Source organism: Porites lutea, chromosome 2 (genome assembly GCF_958299795.1).
Source record: "Porites lutea chromosome 2, jaPorLute2.1, whole genome shotgun sequence".
In the NCBI taxonomy this organism is placed as follows: Eukaryota; Metazoa; Cnidaria; class Anthozoa; order Scleractinia; family Poritidae; genus Porites; species Porites lutea.
Genome location: NC_133202.1, coordinates 20,988,491 through 21,006,752, shown reverse-complemented (window position 1 = coordinate 21,006,752; position 18,262 = coordinate 20,988,491). Strand labels below are relative to the sequence as shown.

The following is an 18,262-nucleotide window of genomic DNA, read 5'->3' as shown; positions in this document are numbered from 1 at the left end:
TTGTGACAATGAAAATAGTGTGTGCAGATCACCAATGTCCGTAAAGCGGGGCTGACAATAAATTATATGAGAGTTTGTGACTCGGGGCATAGAATGTCCGTATTAAGCGGGTGTCTGTAGAGCGGGGTTCCACTGTATTTCCTCGAATAATAGCCGGAGTGATTATTCCTTTGTCACATCAAAGGGGGGTGATTATTTTAGGTAAGGCGCTTATTTGAGGGAGGCAGTTATTTCAAATATTACTCACTGGAATTCGTGAACTAAATATTTTGTTTCATTATCCTGTTAAATCAGAAAGTTATGACAACAAATAAACTGAACATGGGCTTTTTTATTATTCCAAATTTAGTTCCTTGATTAATTTTGAGAGCTTGAATAGTTGTTGATCAGTTTTGCTGGACTACGTGACAGGGACGGGATTAAAGAAAGAGAAGAAGGCAAGAGGGGTAGGGGGCGATTATTCAAGGGAGGCGATTATTTTAATTTTATTATACATTCAACTCAATATCTCTTTTCTGATTGGCCGAAAGCGTACAGTGAATTGTCAGTGAAGAAGCAAAAACATGACTTCCAGGTTTGCTTCGTTGACTGAGCAAGACATCAAAAAAGTGGTTGAAGACAAGGACTCACAAACACAAAAAGGCCGACAAAGGTGGCAAAGAAAGCAGTTTGCTGATTACGTGAAAGAGAAAAAAATGAGAGAACCTGAGGAAAAAAAAAGTTGGCACAAACTTTGAAAACACACATTTTATGTCGAAGCAAGAAAGAAAGGATTCGTTCAATGTATAATAAAACAATTATTAGTTTCAGTTTTTGTGATATCCAGAATAATCAAGGTCTCGGTAAGGGTTATTAGCCTCAGCCGAAGGCTGAGGCTGATATGTTAACCCCTGATAACCCCCTGATAACCTCGACTTTGATTATTGTGGATATCGCAAAAAACCTCGTCCAATAATTGTTTAATATTTCCATCAAAGGGGAGCGATTATTCAAGGGAGGCGACTAATTCAGGGACGGCTATTATTCAAGGAAGTACGGTATGTTGTGTTTACATTAGGCGCGAAAAATGTCAATCAAACATGCAGTATAATAAAAGGCAGTGAAGGTCTTGTTACATCGCTAAATGGTATGATTGAAGATCAGAGCTTGGAGGTCACTAATTCAATGGGACTAAGTGGCTGCAGCTCAAAGAAAAGTTGGAGTGATCAAACAGTATTCACAAAGAAACGATTTGACATCAAATACCCGTTAACAGAACCGATGACATACAAAAGATTTGTCAAATCGTTGAAGTGATGATGAGAGGAAATATTCTTTGTTTAAAAAGAACTTGGCGGCTTGCATTGTCGATGGAATGCATACCATCAAGACCTAGAGGCATAAATTTATAAAAACCTTTCGCTATTGATATTATTCACGCAAAATGTGACCTGATGACAGATGTTAATGTCTTGTCTCTGTAGCCTTTAAAAAGGTTTTGGTACAGTTTGCATCCTGAACTTTAGGTCCGCTTAGTAAGACATATCTGCTCATAAAATGCTGCCACTTTGTACAAATGCAATGATCATTTTTCACGTACTCTGTGATCTTTGGTGTCTACAGGTACAGTTGTGATATCACAATCTCAGAAAGCAATAGCCTTTTACAATACACAGCATGCATTCTTTTAACTTATCCAGTTTTTACTCTGTTTTTTTTGTACTTGTCGTGCCTTTGGTTAAAGACAATTTAATGCTGTGTGTTTGCCATCAGTTTATTGCTCCATCGCTTTATAATCAGATCATGTAGCTGATCTTTATAACAGGTAGTTAGACTGAGGATGTAAAAATACAACACACTTTGACATGCTTTGTTTGTGCAAGGTCAATCTGGATCATTTTCTTTCAAAATAATTTTTGACAGATCACTCAGCAGTCGTTAGATAATTGGACTAGGGGCAGGAAACAATTTTCACGGGCCTCTTGGGCAGGTGCTCCCCCTGTCCTCGCATTTTTTCTCTCTCATTCTTTCTTGCACCCATTTCTTCCAAGCACCTGCCATGTAGGCTATTAACATTGATGGAGGTAAGCATGTTTTAGCTTGTATTCAAACTAGGGATTATTTTGAATGAATAATAAACAATTATTAGTCTCCCTTGCGTAAACAGCAAGACTCATAATCAGCAACATGTTTTTGATCATATTTAGGACACAAAAGGGGGGTCATTGTGCCAGGGGTTCCTAGCGGAGACTGTGGAAACTGGGACTAAGAATCGTTGCGTGATTGAAGCCACCCATGTTTTGCAAAGAAATCTTAGGAAAGATTGTTGGTCCATGAATTCTATTGCTTCAAAGCTTTGATTACTTTGGAACAAGTGAACACTACTGAGTGGTCGAAAAAAAAAAAAATCTTAATTAGCAAAACTACTATGGTCAGGTGTTATAGACTTTAAAGTGACCACAGGCATCCCAAGCTCACGTTATGAGTGTGTAATTTAAATTAACTTTCTCACAAGAGAGTCGGTGTGGTGTTACAAGCAACTGTTGAGACTTTGTATGAGAAATTGCTTCTAACGCAACACCAACTCTGTTGTGAGAAAGTTAATTTACATAACAAACTCGTAACATGAGCTTGGGATGCCTGGAAAATGATGTGCCGTGTAAATCAATTTTTGATCTCTGGCAGTGATGTAATTTCTCAGGAATTGAGGCCTTTGAATAGAGACCTTTAGCATCAGGTAAACCGCAAACTGCAAACCGCAGTTACACGTTTGCAGTTTCGCATTGCCGAGATTTCAAACTTTAGCAAGGCGTTCAGTTCAGTTCATTTTTATTTAGCCAAAATACAAAACAATACAAGAATACAAATAGGAATTGTAAGGATGCAAGGGAGCCCAGAAGAAAACAGAAGGCTTTATGAAGCCTGGGCTCCCCAGTCTAAAAGAAATAAGCAAAATAAAAATGATATTCGCGGAGTGATAAGTTAAAAGTAGGAACCAAACAGAGACTGAGTTAAGTTATGAATTCAGTAACAAGATAGATAAAAAAATTAACTCTGGATTGGAACAGAATACTTTCCTTTGTTGGTACAGCAGAAAGGAATATAAAATTGATTTGAACTACAAGTTCATTGTTTAGGGCCGCCATGTTGTTTTCATCAAGTCGAAGTGCATCACTTTAGTCGCTCAAAAATCAGCAATAATTCATTGATTCGAGATGAAAAATCCAACAAACACATCGCAAACGGATACAAAAAGCTAGTTCATACCTTTAAACGCAAGGCTGTACAATTTTTTGTGGCAAAAAAACCTTCCCGGAAATCACTTACCGTGGGAAGCCCTTCCTGCAGTTCAAACGTGAACTGCAAACTGCAAACGTGATAGCAGGGCCGTGGTCACGTGACATTTTGCGGTTTGCCGTTTCCCATGAAAAACCTGATGCTAAAGGTCCCGAATATTCATATATTTATACACTATATATAGCCTGCAACTGCAGACGTATTTCCGGTCGTCGCTAACACGCATACTAAATCAATTCATAAACAAATGTAAAGTATTGACGTCAATAAAGTAGGAAGTAAAAGACCTTTAGGGAGTAAACCCTGTTTTGTGTAGAATTAATCACCTCATTTTCTGATCTAAGGTTCAAGCAAGCGAGACTGATAGCTGCTGTAAGAGCATTCTTGTCGGATGAAAAATAAAATTAATGAGATTTCAGAGGGTGTCATCTGACAAGGCCTATTGACACCCTCTCAATCTCCATAATTCTTCAGATGATACCTAGCCTCATCCAATAATTGTTAATTAAGTGTTGCACCTTCTAGTGGTTTCAATAATTTAATAAGATCGAGCCACGGCCAAAAAATAAAGCCAAAGAGGTGTCTCTGTGGCAACTTTCGTGATGGATTGTCCTCTTGTAGTTCAAGGTGTGGTTGTTCAATTGGTGGATAGTGCTATCTGATGGATAAATCCAAGAAAGAATAATATGGGACAGAGAGGGAATCTCAGGAGGTTGGCTGGGATATGTAAATTTCACTAGAGATGTTTTTAGAGGCCCCGTCCACATGTAATTTAACAAAAGTGTAATTCCTGGGACGTCTGCACATTTCAATTGATTGTTTTAAACATCATCAAGTCCATGCACAACTGCTCCAAAGCAAACAATGCAGAATATTGTAATGGCGACTATTGAATTCTCTCTTGACAACACTAAATAAACCTTTGGGGACTTTTCGGAAAACCAACTTTTGATTAATTTCAAGTGATTAATTGGTCTAAAAATAACGTTGGTGTGATTCACATATCCCAAGGGCTCAGTAGACTGGGTGTTTCCCTCTCTGTCCCATTATTCTCTCATGATAAATCAATATCCAGCCAAAAAGTTTTAAGGAAAGCGATTGTGTTATCTATCTACTATTTAACAATTATTCCTCGAACCTCTTGGCTACTAGTGGGCTATAACATATAGCCTAGTAGTAGCTCAACCAATCAGAATGCAGCATTGATAATAGACCACTAGTTGGATTTTACTAAAGAGGTTTATCCAGTGGATATTGTTATATCCACCTTATAAATGTTACAGGTCAAATTTGATTTCAGGTTAATTTTGATTTAACTAAGAAGGTTGATTCTCAATTTCCAATGTCTCTCAGTCCTAGAAAATAAAGGAAACTAGGAATCAATCTACTGTAGGTTAAAAATTTTTAACCTGAGATCAAATGTGACCTATAACATAAACATGGGATCAGGTGACCACAGGGAGGCCAAGCACTGTACAGTACACAGTAGCTTATCAACTTCACTACAATGAGATCAAAGTGTATGCCTTTCTTTGTCATTTCAGAAGGGATTTGTATCAGACCAAAGACGGCTTCTCTGTTCAATTTCAAAATACAATAATTGGATCATTATTTTCAAATGTCTACGTGTAAGCTATAAAGTTGTGAGGCTTCCTGTTTGATGCCTTTCATATGGTGGGAAAATGGGAGGAATAGTGGACAAAAATTATTGTTGTGGTTTAATTTTATCTTTGTTTTAAATTTTTAGGTCGCCTGTTTTTGATATGGTAATCAGATTGAAACAAAATAAAATTATTTTAAGGCGACTCACGAAACTGAACTTTTTGGGGGGGATACCCAGATTTTGTGTTTAGAAGTGAGGGACCTCATTAAACCAAGGATAAAATTGAACCATGACAAAAATACTAACCCCTAGTCCATGGGCTGCCCTGATGGACTACCCATATGGTCTACCTTTTGAATAACTTTACAGAAAGTTACTTCATGTACCTACCATGATAGTCAATTCAAAAGGTAGATCATATGGGAAGTCCATATTGGGGTAGTCATGGAGGCGTATGTGGCCAAGTGGTTAACACCTCAAACTCAGGATCTGGAGGTCTGGGGTTCAAGCCTTGCCCGTTGCATTGTTTCCTTAGACAGGGAACTTTACTCCACTTTGTCCCTCTTCACCCAGGTGTATAAATGGGTGTACCGGCAACATACTGCTGGGGGGTAACCCTGCGATGGACTAGCATCCCATCCACAGGGGAGTAGGAATACTCCTATGTGCTTCATGCTAATGAAACCGGGATGAGCTCCGGCCATTTAGACCTTTGGCTTGTGCGCGCCTTTACCTTACATCATGGTAGTCCATATGGAGAGGTAGCGGCATTTGGGGCTTGTGGCCTGGGTTGCTTTTATCAGGGAATGTCAGAGGTAGAGGTATAGTCTGTATCACATGCAGTTTGAAATTGCAGTTTCAGTGCCCAGGCATTACGGAATCCATGCTCTGCTTTTGACTTAGGTGCTCACAGTGTACAATCACTTAGCCTGACACCTGTGCCAATTTCAAAATAACCGATGGCACTTATACATGTATAGATGCATCTATACATTACATAGCATGTGATGTATAGATGTTTATTGATAGTGATTAAAAACAGTTTTTATTTCAATATTGCTAGTACATTCAAGTACACCTTTAAAGTCTCAGGTAATTGAAAGTGATCAGAAAATAACAGCTTGGGATGTGTAACAAAATTCTGTTGAAGACTTTTGCTGTTAAACAAAACAAAACTTAACAAAAGAAATTCTTACTGAGTTGCAAGTATATTATTCTTGGAGGTGCGACAGGCTAAAGCCTGAATAATTTTTAACCAACAAAAAATTTTAATATTTTCTTGAGTTATTAAAACAGATAACAAAAGTCTTATCCTTTCTTTTTAGGGACCCATCCAAGCCTGCTATTGATGAAGCAGGATTTTTGTCTTTGATGTTCATGAGTTGGGCAACTCCAGCGATAACTAAAAGCTTCAAGAGAACATTACAATTGGATGATTTTGATAAACTTTCTCCTTATGAGTCAGCTGAAGTGAATTTCAGTCGAGGAACTCGGCTTTGGAATGAGCAAGTCAGCAAACTAGGGCTTCATCAAGCAAACATGTCAAAGGTGCTTTGGAGAGCTGTCAGGACTAGAATCTTTTTTGCCATGCTCTTCTTTATTTTGTCTCAACTGATCAGCTTTTTGGGGCCTGTAAGTACATGTATTTATTAATGTAACTTGAACTACTAGACCTAACAAAGCAAGAGTATATTTGTCATGTACAGTGGAAACTCGTATGATTATTTTATTTATTTATCAATGTTTTCTCCCCATGCATACACAGATTTACAGTAATACAATTATTGCATTATTGTATTATCATAATTATTGTCGTCATTATTTTCTGTTAAGCTGGATTGAGCTCTCAACAAAACATTGTGGGCTTAACTAAGAGAGCTCAAATAATAATTATAATTAGAAGGGTTAAGGGACTTGCAAGATATGTTTACTTAAGACAGATTTCGTTTTACCGAAGTTGTACTCTTCAAAAAGCAGATGACATCCATCAAGCAATTTTTGTGTGTGTATTCTTGCATTCCTTGTGCTCATTTTTTGCTATTAATTTTCATCTTTACATTGCTGTGAACCTTTTAATCATTTCCTTGACTTCTGCATTCATGCATGAGGTCAATCATTGTATCAGTGATCCATCTAACCACAAGTCCAGGGTCTCAGATGCATAAAATGTCCAAGAAGAAATCACATAGATGAGTTCCAGATGTGTCCTTTTGGACACAAGTGAACCATCTACCGGTGGGTCTTATCTGCAGGTCACAGGTCACCCAGGTTGCAGGTTTTGATGATTCCATTTTATTTTTCTGGTGAGCTTGTCCCTTAGCTTCTTGTTACAGAGTCTTGGTGTCAATCCCTCCAGCTGGATACAAGGTAGGTGCAAGCTGAGGCTAGTCTGCTTCACAGCAGTTCTTCCACATGTCATCAAGCAACGCTCCTTCCCAGTTTCAGGACATCTCTCATTGATAATTTATGAGATTGCTTTTGTTTGTATCAGCACCCCTGAGAGTTGCAACCTGCGACCTGTGACCTGATGTATGAAAATGTCTGGAAAGATGCATCAATGAGTGGTGAGCTTGTGTCCAATTCTGGACACAAACATTTGTTTCAGGCCCAGAGCTACCATGTCTGAAATGGCTTTTTCTTCATAATAAAATAAAAAAGGTAAATACAGTTGCATTCTTTGAATGTAGCATGCATATGTGTAGGACTACTGTATTTTTGGACAATGGTTACTTTCAAAAAATAAGATGTCCTTGACTTGTTTTCATATTCATGTCTCACATGGTCCTGGGTTGTCTGTCGGTGCGGCGTGCCTCGGAAAACGAAACTCAAACCGCTTTAGCTTTATCCACCCAGCCATCTCACCTATATTAAGAAATGTAAGAAATGAATTCCTTTTTCAATTATTAGGTGAAGGTTGTTTAAACTTTGAACTTATAATACTGATCTTCTGTCTGTATTTTCATTACTTGCAAAATGATAATAGGCAATCTTTGTACGACGTATTCTGGAGTACGTAGAGGAAAAGGATTCATTATCACAAATCGAAGGAATTGGTTGGGTATGTTTTTGGTGTTAAATACTATCTGCCAGCTGCCAGCTACGTCCTCATTAGTCTGAAATGTCATCCGTCTCATTGCCCCACTCCCTCAACAGTTGGTAAGGAAGGGGACATTGGAAAGTGCCCAATATCGCAATACCGTAAGAAAAAGTGGCAAGTACTGAAGTACCCTGTTGAAAATCAATGAAATAGCGATACCACATTTAATGATCGGTCTCGCTTAGTTAAAGTTATACGTCGAGCGATACATGTAGTCGACCAACAGATTGGCCGATAGTGCAGTGTTGGTTGGCATGTTGACCAATACTCGGCCCACATATTGATCGATAGGCTAGCGACATTTGGCCGATACTTCACTGATACTTAGTCGATGGTAAACTATTTGTCTACTCAAATTTTTGCAGTTACGTTGTCCATGCAGCAATTTTTAAGGGGCTTTGGCGACTTTTACGAGTCTACATGTAATAAGAGACTATAATTTCAAGTGTGTGCACACTTTTTTATGAACAAAACAGGCATCGCCTTTGAGAGGTATTCAAGGACAAACGTTATAACATGTGTAGAACTATGACAGAAATCCAACCAGTTGACGCGGCGAGGCTGGTGTGGGATGACACGAAAAACAGTACAAAAACTATTTCCAAACCTCCAAACCCGCGATATCTCGCATGTAACACTGAAACCCAGCTCCCCCATTAGATTATATGACAGTTGACTTATATGCCACCAATAGTCGACCAATATTCTACCGACAGTGGACCGATATTTTGCTGACAATTGCATGACACTCCCCTTATCCGAGTGTCGACGGGGACATTGACCATGTATCGACCGACATACCAGTGTACGTCTTGGCCGACTTGCGGTCGAGTGTCGACCGAAATGTCAACAGATGTGTCAGCCAATACACCGGCTGTGCTTTTCAGTCTTGCAGCAAGCGTTTTGTGCCTTATGTGCTGTTAAACCGGAGCAAAGTGACACTACCAGTACAGTTGCAAAGCCTGTTTTAGTTCAACTAAAATTAACGACCAGAGGAGGAAGACCAAAGGCTCACTCATCTTAACAAAAACAAAATAGACTGTGTGAGTGCGTAAACAATGATCTTGACTGACTTGAACGATTCTCCATTGTTTAAGGACCCTTTAAGCTACATTTCAGATCTTAAGATCACTGTCTGTGAGAAAATTCCATATCCTGGAAACAACACAAAGTAGAGCTAGCGTCAAAACATAGCAGGGAATCCTCATATTTATGGACAAAAACTACAGGCATCGAACTATATCAGAAACCCATAAGGGGTTGAAACGTGTAACTCGCATATGTTTGCTTTGATTATTCATTTTCGAAAGTACCATATTTGGAACGAGAAGAAGAGGTAACTGACCAATCAAACTTCGTAAACAACGTGATGTAATTTTACTTCAGGTTTCCGCATCCACTTAAAAATGGTCCGACAAATGGGAGAAAAACTCCCGAAAGCCAAGAAAGCTTTCAAAGTATGAAACCAGGAATCTTACCGAAACACTGAGCAGGATATTATTGGCTTGCCACCCGGGCCAAACGTAACATTATGAAACCCATTGACATCCTCGCAACTTCTTGAAGTTGTCACTTCAAAAAAGTATGTCCCGTTGACCCTCTGCACAGTAAACTTATACTGCAAATAGGCTTTTAAAATTCTTATATTAAAAGTCTAGAATAAACAGTAAAACATATTACCAAATAAAATTCATTAGCTGCGTATCAAAAAGTGTCCAAAACGTGAACTTGACATCTTCGCAAAAAGTGATGCATGTAATGAATGTGAGGAGTATTTAAGCTTCAATTCAGTTTGGATGTGGTAGTCACGAGTCACGATCGTGTTTTGAGCTAATTTTATGAATGAACAAACTCAAAGCAATAGACAGAGAAGCCGTTTCTTGAAAAGTTTTATTCACAATCCAAAAAGTTAATCCTTTAAAGCAATTCTGAAAACACTATCTAGATCGTGGATACGTTCACGCAAGTGAAATCGGCTGTGCACATGGCAAAATTCAACACAAAATCCATCTCAAATCGGGGCACATTTTGTAATTTTTCTCTAGCGCCGAAGAGAAAAATTTATAAAACGTCTATGAAACTGTAATGTTTAGTCACTAACACAACACGCACACAAGCGCCATGTTTTAATAATAACTCAGTGATTTTACATGACCACGTGAAACACTAATGTATGCCAAATTATCCTAATTAACATAATCATGACATCTCGCCTTCAAAGGAGAAAAGACAAACTTCTCTTCCAAGTGACAACATTTGTGGAAACTCCATGTACTTAAGATTAACTGTTCTGAGTGTGAATGCTGTCACTAAAGTCTTATGTATAGAAAGGCTCAACTGGAACAAGTTCATAATCAAACAAACATCCCTTCCGTACAAGTGTAAGGGGTAAAACGTATAGCTAATAAAGTCAATAGCAAAAAAGACTCTAATGTCTGGTTCTTGTCTACACATAGTTTAGTTCATGATATAATCCTGTCAAAATCTTGCTGGTAATCTGACAGTCCGGTCACTGGAAGTACGCTTTGTGTCTGCAAATCATTTCTGCCATTGGTTGGACCTAGAGCAGGTAATCCGCATTGCTAGCAGCAAATGGGGGTGTAATATCAACTGCGGGTGTGGCAGCAACAGGTGCAACTGGGTCATCATAGGCTGGACCCGTGATCACCGGCGGGGCCTCATTTGTTGACTGCAGGTGACGACGGTTTCGTCGGTAGGCAGGGCCATCAGGTGTTGTGACTATGAAGGATCTTGGCGCTGTATGTTTTTCAGATACAATGGCTGGCTCCCAAGTCTTTCTTTCCCTAATTCGAACTGTGTCATCTTCCTTGATCTGAGGCAACGGTTTCGTGTTACAATCATAGTACATCTTCTGCCTTTCACTCCGTTCTTTCAGCTTCTCTTGTGCTTTCTCAAGGACTCTCGGTTTGAGAAGGGACGCAGACGTAGGCAATTTAGATTTCAGCACTCTGCTCATTAACAGCTGAGCGGATGATTCCTTTAGTCTAGAAATAGCAGTGTTTCTGTATTCAAGTAGAACTATGTAGGGGTCATTTCCATCTTCAAACGCTTTCCTGAACAAGTTCTTAATGGTTTGAATTGCCCTTTCACTCATCCCATTAGACTGTGGGTACTAAAACTCGAGGTACAGACAGCAAAACCCCAATCCCTTGCAAACTGACGAAAACTTTTGCTTGAGAAGGGCATGTTATCAGCAACAACCTGATCAGGAATCCCATGACGGGCAAACATTGATTTCATGCTAGTTATAACAGAACCAGCAGTCTTGTCTTTCAAAAGACAAAGTTCAGGATACTTAGAGTAATAGTCAACGACAACCAAATAGGAGTTAGAGTTTAGTTCAAATATGTCTGCACCAAGTTTTTTCCATTGCCTCTGAGGCACTTCCTGAGGTAGTAAGGGCTCCTTCTGATTTTCTCTCTGGTGCCTGAGACGTGTTGAGCACTTGGCAACCATTCTTTCAATTGCTGCAGACATTCCAGGCTAATAGACTACAGCTCTGGCTCTTGACTTGCATTTCTCGATACCCAGGTGACTCTCATGAATGCAATTCAACACATCTGGTCTCATCCCTTGTGAAATAGTTAAGCTTCTCGTCTAGGAGCAATAAACCTTCAACTTCATGAACTTCACCACGCAAATGCCAGTAGTGAGTAATTAGCGAGGGGACTTTACTTCTGTGAGAGGGCCAACCACTCTTGACAACTTTGAGTAACTCTTGAAGGGTTTCATCTTGAGCTGTTTCAGATTTCATTTGTGTGAGCTTCTTTACTGTCAGTGGACGATTTGTAACAAGGCTGTGGACCACTACTTCCATGTCATCATTCAGTTCACTATCCGCAGACTTCTCATTTAACGAAGCTCTAGAGAGAGTGTCTGCTACATACATGTACTTGCCAGGCACATAAGTAATGCTGATGTCATACTTCTGGAGTCTTAAAAGTAGACGCTGAAGCCTTGGAGGGGATTTAACCAGTGGCTTCTTTGTGATTGGAACAAGTGGTTTGTGGTCTCAGTCCACTTCAACTGGCCTGCCATACACATAGTGATTGAATCTCTCGCACCCAAATACAAATGCGAGAAGTTCCTTCTCGATCTGAGAGTTATTTTCTTTAGGTGGTGTAAGGGACCTTGATAAGTAAGCTATCGGGTGTTCATCCCGGAGGATGCATGCTCCCAGACCTGACTTAGAGGCATCCACTTGCTGCTTGACTGGCTTGGTAGGATGAAAGAATTTTAGAACAGGCTGGCTAGACAGGATTCCTTTGAGCCGTTCCACTAACTGTGCGTGCTCGTGCGACCAGATCCATGCTGCTTCTTTCTTTATGAGTTATCGCAATGGTGCAGTAATTTCCGACTGTCTGGAAATAAACTGGGAGAAGTAGTTGACCATTCCTAAGAATCTCTGCAACATCTTCTTTGCTCTGAGGCGAGGGCATCTGAATTATGGCGCCCACTTTCTCACCATCTAGTTTCAGCCCTGATTCAGACACAATGTTTCCCATGTGCTTGACCTCACTGACTTTGTACTGAAGCTTAGCTGTATTGAACTTGACGTTTGCCTCACGGGCCCTTTGCAACAGCTTGACCATGATTTGGTCATGTTCTTGCTCATCTGCAGCAGCAACAATGATGTCATCGAAGATGACGTCCACACCGTCAATGTCTCCAAATATGGATTCATTCTTCTTCTGAAAGACCTCTGGGGCGGACTTAATGCCGAAGGGCATTCATTTAAAGCGATAACGGTCATAAGGCGTACTGGACGTGCAGAGGTAACAGCTTTCATTATCTAGGGGCACCTGCCAGAAGCCATCCTTTTCATCAACAATAGAGGAGACCCTTTTGCCACTCAGGTGACTTGCTATGTCTTCTGCTGTTGGGATTCTGTAATGCTCATGACGAATTGCCTTGTTAAGATCTCGTGGATCCAAGCATAATCACGTTATGACCAGACTGTTAACCCATGGAGTGGGTATGTCTACTTTCTGGATAACGTCTTTCTCCTCTAACTCTTGAAGTTTCAGTTTTAGTTTCTCCAGCAGGCTATATGACACTTTGCGAGGTGGATGAATTACAGGCTCGACTTTGTCATCCAATTCAATGTGATACTCGCCTCCCATGCGCCCTACCCCAGAGAACACATCGGAGAACTCCTTTATAATTTCAGACTTAGTGAGCGGAGACTGGGCAAGAGTTTCAACCCTTCTGTCGAGATTCAAGGTGACTCGACCCAGTTATTTTGTGGGGGTACCATCCTACTTTAAAGCTCTCTGGTATCCCCACCTTTACTTTGATCGTGAGTCTATCATATAGCATGGATAACATATAGATCAATCTACAATATAGCATAAAATTTTTGGCAATCGGAGTAATTGTCACGTAGTTTAAGTGCCATTCTGCTGTTGCTGGCATTTTTTCGTGAAAATCTCTCGGATGGGTCCTTGCAAGTCAGCAAATAGCTTTAGGGCCTAGTAAATGTGCGCAATTTCGAGTAATGCAAACATATAGAAATTATAGTTTTAGCTATTTGTTGATATTTGTCAGCGTGTAAGAGTCCTTCTCACGAAAAAAGCATTTTCTTAAAAATCCATAGTTTTTTTTCCTTCCAATTTTTTCAGGGCCACAATTGATTAACTAACTACCCGGATTCTGAATTTCATGGTTGTTGAAAACCTGTGACATTATCTTCTATAAGCCCAATCTTAAGTAAACATGGAAGATTTTTAGCGTTTTGGCTGAGTTTGTGCTTTGGGAGTTTTCTATTGTTTCTAGGCTGCCATGATACAGCATTCTTGTTCAGCACGCTTGCAATGACCGCGCTTGGCTGACTTCCGAATGCTCACCGAGATATCATAATTTTGGTACGTTGAGAAAGTAGAAGGGATTCCCGTCACTTCACGTCCCTAGCCAGCTGAGTGTACATCATGCCGAGAATTAAAAACTCTAAAAAGAAAATGCACGAGAATTGATTAAAAATCATGAGTTAAACCTCTGTGCCTATCTCACCGTACCATAATTATCATATCCCGGTGAGCATTCGGAAGTTTGTTCCATTCCTTGATTCTTACAGCTTAAGTTCAGTTTTCCTTCAGGCTTTACCTTAAACTCTCCATACGATGAAAGAACAACGCTTGTTTCTAGCAGCGGGGATTTGTTCCTGAGGTTAGAGCAAACACTAAGTGGTAATACGTTGACTTCAGCTCCGGTATCCAGTTTAAATTTAACTGTTGTTCCACCAATGAGCAAATTGGAAAACCAAACTGAATTTTCAGCACTTCGCGGGTCAGTCAATGTCCCGATAAATAATTCCTCTGACTCGACTTCTCCACCGCTTTTTCCAGTGTAAGATCAGATGATTCACAAAGGAGACGCTCTTTCAGTCGAGTATCACTTACACCAAACACAATTCGGTCGCGAATCATACTGTCATACTGGTCGCCAAATTTGCAGAACTTTGCACGTGTTTTCAGTTCAGTTATAAATTGGTCGATGGTTTCACCTTCTTGGTGCTTGTACTCCCAGAATCGGTATGTTTCGAACACGTTGTTTTTCCTCGGGTTCATATACTCCTCGAACTTCGACTTTAAAACGTCAAGCTTGGTACGATCCTCTTCGGTGGCAAACTGAAACGTATTGTAGATTTCCATCGCTTCTTCGCTGATCACATGGAGTAGAATCGCGCACTGAACATCCTCTTTCTCCTTTATCTTTCCCGACGCTTTCAAATACAGGTCAAAACGTTAGACCCACCATCTCCAGTTATCACGAAGATTCCCATGAAGCGACAAAGCTTCCGGAGGCTTGAAAAACTCCATCTTTTAACTCCTGGTACCATGTAATGTTTAGTCACTAACACAACACGCACACAAGTGCCATGTTTTAAGACTCAGCATTTAGTAATAAATCAGTGAACATGCCCACGGGAAACACTAATGAATGCTACATTATTCTAATTAACATAATCATGACAGAAACATTTAAAAATACATAAATTTCCTTTCAAAAACGTAATTGTCTTGGCCATAGAGTGCAAAATGTACCTGAAATTCAGCAAAAACTTCACTGCCTTGGTTGCATTTCAAAACAGACCATGCGCTCCGTCGTGAAGAAGACAAGGTTGAATTCCTCGAAGGACGATTTCTTGATGAAAAGCTTCCTTTCCTACACAAAAAGAAAGCTGAGCATTCTTTTGAACTTTCTCTTTCCAATTTTTGTCTTTTAACGGCGTATTTTTAACCTTGAAATGCAGAGCTCTTGTCTTAAAACATCTGCATGGTGATCGCGCGGCAGCCATTTTGTTGAAAACGGCTTTCTGTCACTAAGGTTTCCAAATGTGGTAAAAGTGAATATTCACGAACATTGAACGCGAGTTACACGTTTCAACCCCTTTTGAGTTTCTGGCTACACATATACATTCAGATTCAGGCATGTCGAAGAAAAACAGAGACACTAAAATCTTTATGAAACAGTTTCTTTCGCCGTGATAAGAAAATTTAGGCTTAAAGTGAGGTAATAGAAAATCAGTGGCAAACTGCATCTGTGAACAATTCCTGTGAGAAACACCTACAGAAACATACACCACAGGAACGTATTACTCAATTTGCATGAAACAGACCAGCTTCATGACCTCTAAATGTGACACTCAGAGTGGCAAATGTAAGATTTGTCGACAAAAATAAGATTTTTCGGTCAAAGGTTAGATACCCCATGTACTGCATAATCTTCGCTCTAGAAAGAGAAGAAGGAAGTCCTCCGTTCAAGCAAACCAAAGGTCACGTTTCACACTATCGCTCACACTATAGTGAGCTTATAAGTCGTGTTTGGTATGTCAACAGTTTATTACAAACGATTTGCTGAAACCGTCTGTAGCCAATAGCAAGTAGTAGTTTATTGTCACAAAGGCAGGTAACAATGGTTTGTATTTTACACCAATCAGCATGGACTTACCAAAGTCTGTGACGTAACGGAACGGCATTATAATGCTGGGAATTCAGATGTCTCTTTTGCCTTGCTGCCCGTTGGGGGGTGGGGTGAACAGATGGATGACATTTTAGACTTACCTCCTGTACACTTTTTTTTGCTGTGGCATCATAATAAACCATCATAATAACCCGTTTACATTAAGTACTTCTTAGTTGTACACTTCTGAAGGTCCTTGCTGCTGTCATTGTGGATAATAATAATTAGTAAAATCCAATTAGTGGACTATTATCAATGATGCGTTCTGATTGGTTGAGCTATTACTAGGCTATATGTTACAACCCACTCGTAGCACAAAGCGCCGACTTATTGGCGGCAAAAAAAGGCTTAAAGTCTAGCTTTAACTAGCTAAAGTTGTTTTGTCTCTATATTTTTGACCAACTAGTTGGATTTTACTAAAACAATTATTCCTCTCGCCCTCATTGCCTCTGAGTCAATAGCCCATTTGGCCATTCGGCCTCATGGGCTATTGACTCAGAGCCCATTTGGGCTCGAGGAATAGTTATTGTTAATAACTTAATAATAATTTATTCGTCAATTCCCCAGCCGAATTGAAAAATAGCAAACTTAGCCAAAATAAAATAATAATGTGCTAAGCTCTGGTTGTTATATGGCAGTTAAATATTATCAGACTTATAATATCCAGGTAAATACATTAATTATTGATACAAACTTTCATTTATGGAAATACAAGAAAGAGGCTGAGGAGTTAGTATTAATGGGAGGGAAGGGGGCACTGAAAGGGTTTATGTTGTCTTGAGCGAGGAAATGATTATCCTTTGTTCCAAGCTCCAGACCTCACCTTATGTAATGCGAGAATTAGGGAGTGGTTGCATAACATAACATAACATAACATTTTTATTTACGTATCGATGTGTTGGGGACACTAAAATAATAAGGAAAAAAATTATAAAATGAGTTTATACATGGTATCATAAGGTGAATTTATAATTCTCTGAAATCTAAAATTTATAAAAGGTAAAAATTTAAAAGTTAAAAGATTACGAAGTTATCCCCTTTAAAATACACAGAAAAATGCTTAAAATATTTTTAAAAATTCTCAAGTACTACAAGACAGGAGCCACAATTTTCACTTATAAGATCCCCAAGGTTAATACGCCGTATGCTGGACTTGAAGGATTGTAAAGTAGGTTTATCCTTGATTTTGCTGTCCAATCTAAACCATATATATGGTCCAAAGTACCTTATTGAATGTTTCCCCTAACGTACACTATTAAATCTGGTTAAATGAAAGTCCATATTTCTTAAGTCATATTTGGCTAACTTAACGCTAAAAAGGTCAACGACATTACTAGGTACCAAGCCATATTTAACTTTATACATTAAGGTAGCAAGATCTTGTAAACGCCGATTTTGTAGGCTAGGTAGATTGGCACAGTTAAGAAGATTAGATTACTCTACTGAATGTGTGTTATACACGATCCTAAGGGCACGCTCTTGAACTCTTTCAACTTTTCTGGCGTTGGAGGCTTTACAGAAATGCCATTTAATATGACAATATGTTAAATATGGCAATATCGAGGATTTATATAAAAGCACTTCTGCTTCCTTAGGGATCAGATTTCTTAATCTTGAGAGGACGCCCACTCTCTGGCTAGCTTTTATACACAGTTCACTAATGTGTTTTCTAAATACAAGGTGTTCGTTGATGTTAACTCCCAGAAGGCTAATGTCAGCAGTACTTTCAATGACATGTGCATTGATTGTTAATGAAGCTTGATCCTTATCATTCTGTGAGTTGATCATCAGCAAATGGAATTTATCAGGGTTGACCATAAGATAGTTATCGTTATACTATAGGTCAAGGCTGAAAAGCTGAAAAGTGTTGAAGAAGTCCCTTGGGTTTTCCCTGATCTTTTCCGATTTCATTTTCCCGAATTGTTTAATTGCTTTCTTGCACTCTTTCGTGGCCAGATTTCTGTACTTCCTCTTAAGCTCGAACTTTTCTTCAGTTTTGTCTTTTGCGTATAATTTCGCAAACAGTCTCTTCTTTCTAATGGCTTTTTTCCAGTCTGATGTCATGTATGGGACGTGGTTTTCTCGCATCCGTTTTCTCCTAGTTGGTGCATGATAATTAATTATGTAATTCATTAGTCCGTTCCAGTAATCGATTCTATCGTCGATTTCAGTGAGTATATCACCCACATGCCAGGGAGTGTTTGAAAGGTCATCTGTCAATAGCTCGAGGGCGATGGTTTTTAGATTTCTACACAAGATTGTTTTTGGCTTGTAATGAGTAACTTTCTCATTTAAAGCAATTA

General features: G+C 39.3%; 1 protein-coding gene across 1 annotated transcript in view; it reads left to right on the top strand.

The window, feature by feature from the left end:
• LOC140925797 (ATP-binding cassette sub-family C member 5-like) overlaps nucleotides 1-18,262 on the top strand; it is a 65,351-nt gene that overhangs the window by 3,422 nt on the left and 43,667 nt on the right. Inside the window, exons 2-3 of the mRNA XM_073375666.1 lie at nucleotides 6,205-6,511; nucleotides 7,863-7,937. Coding sequence (XP_073231767.1) covers nucleotides 6,205-6,511; nucleotides 7,863-7,937 — 382 coding nt within the window. The remainder of the gene's footprint in view (nucleotides 1-6,204; nucleotides 6,512-7,862; nucleotides 7,938-18,262) is intronic.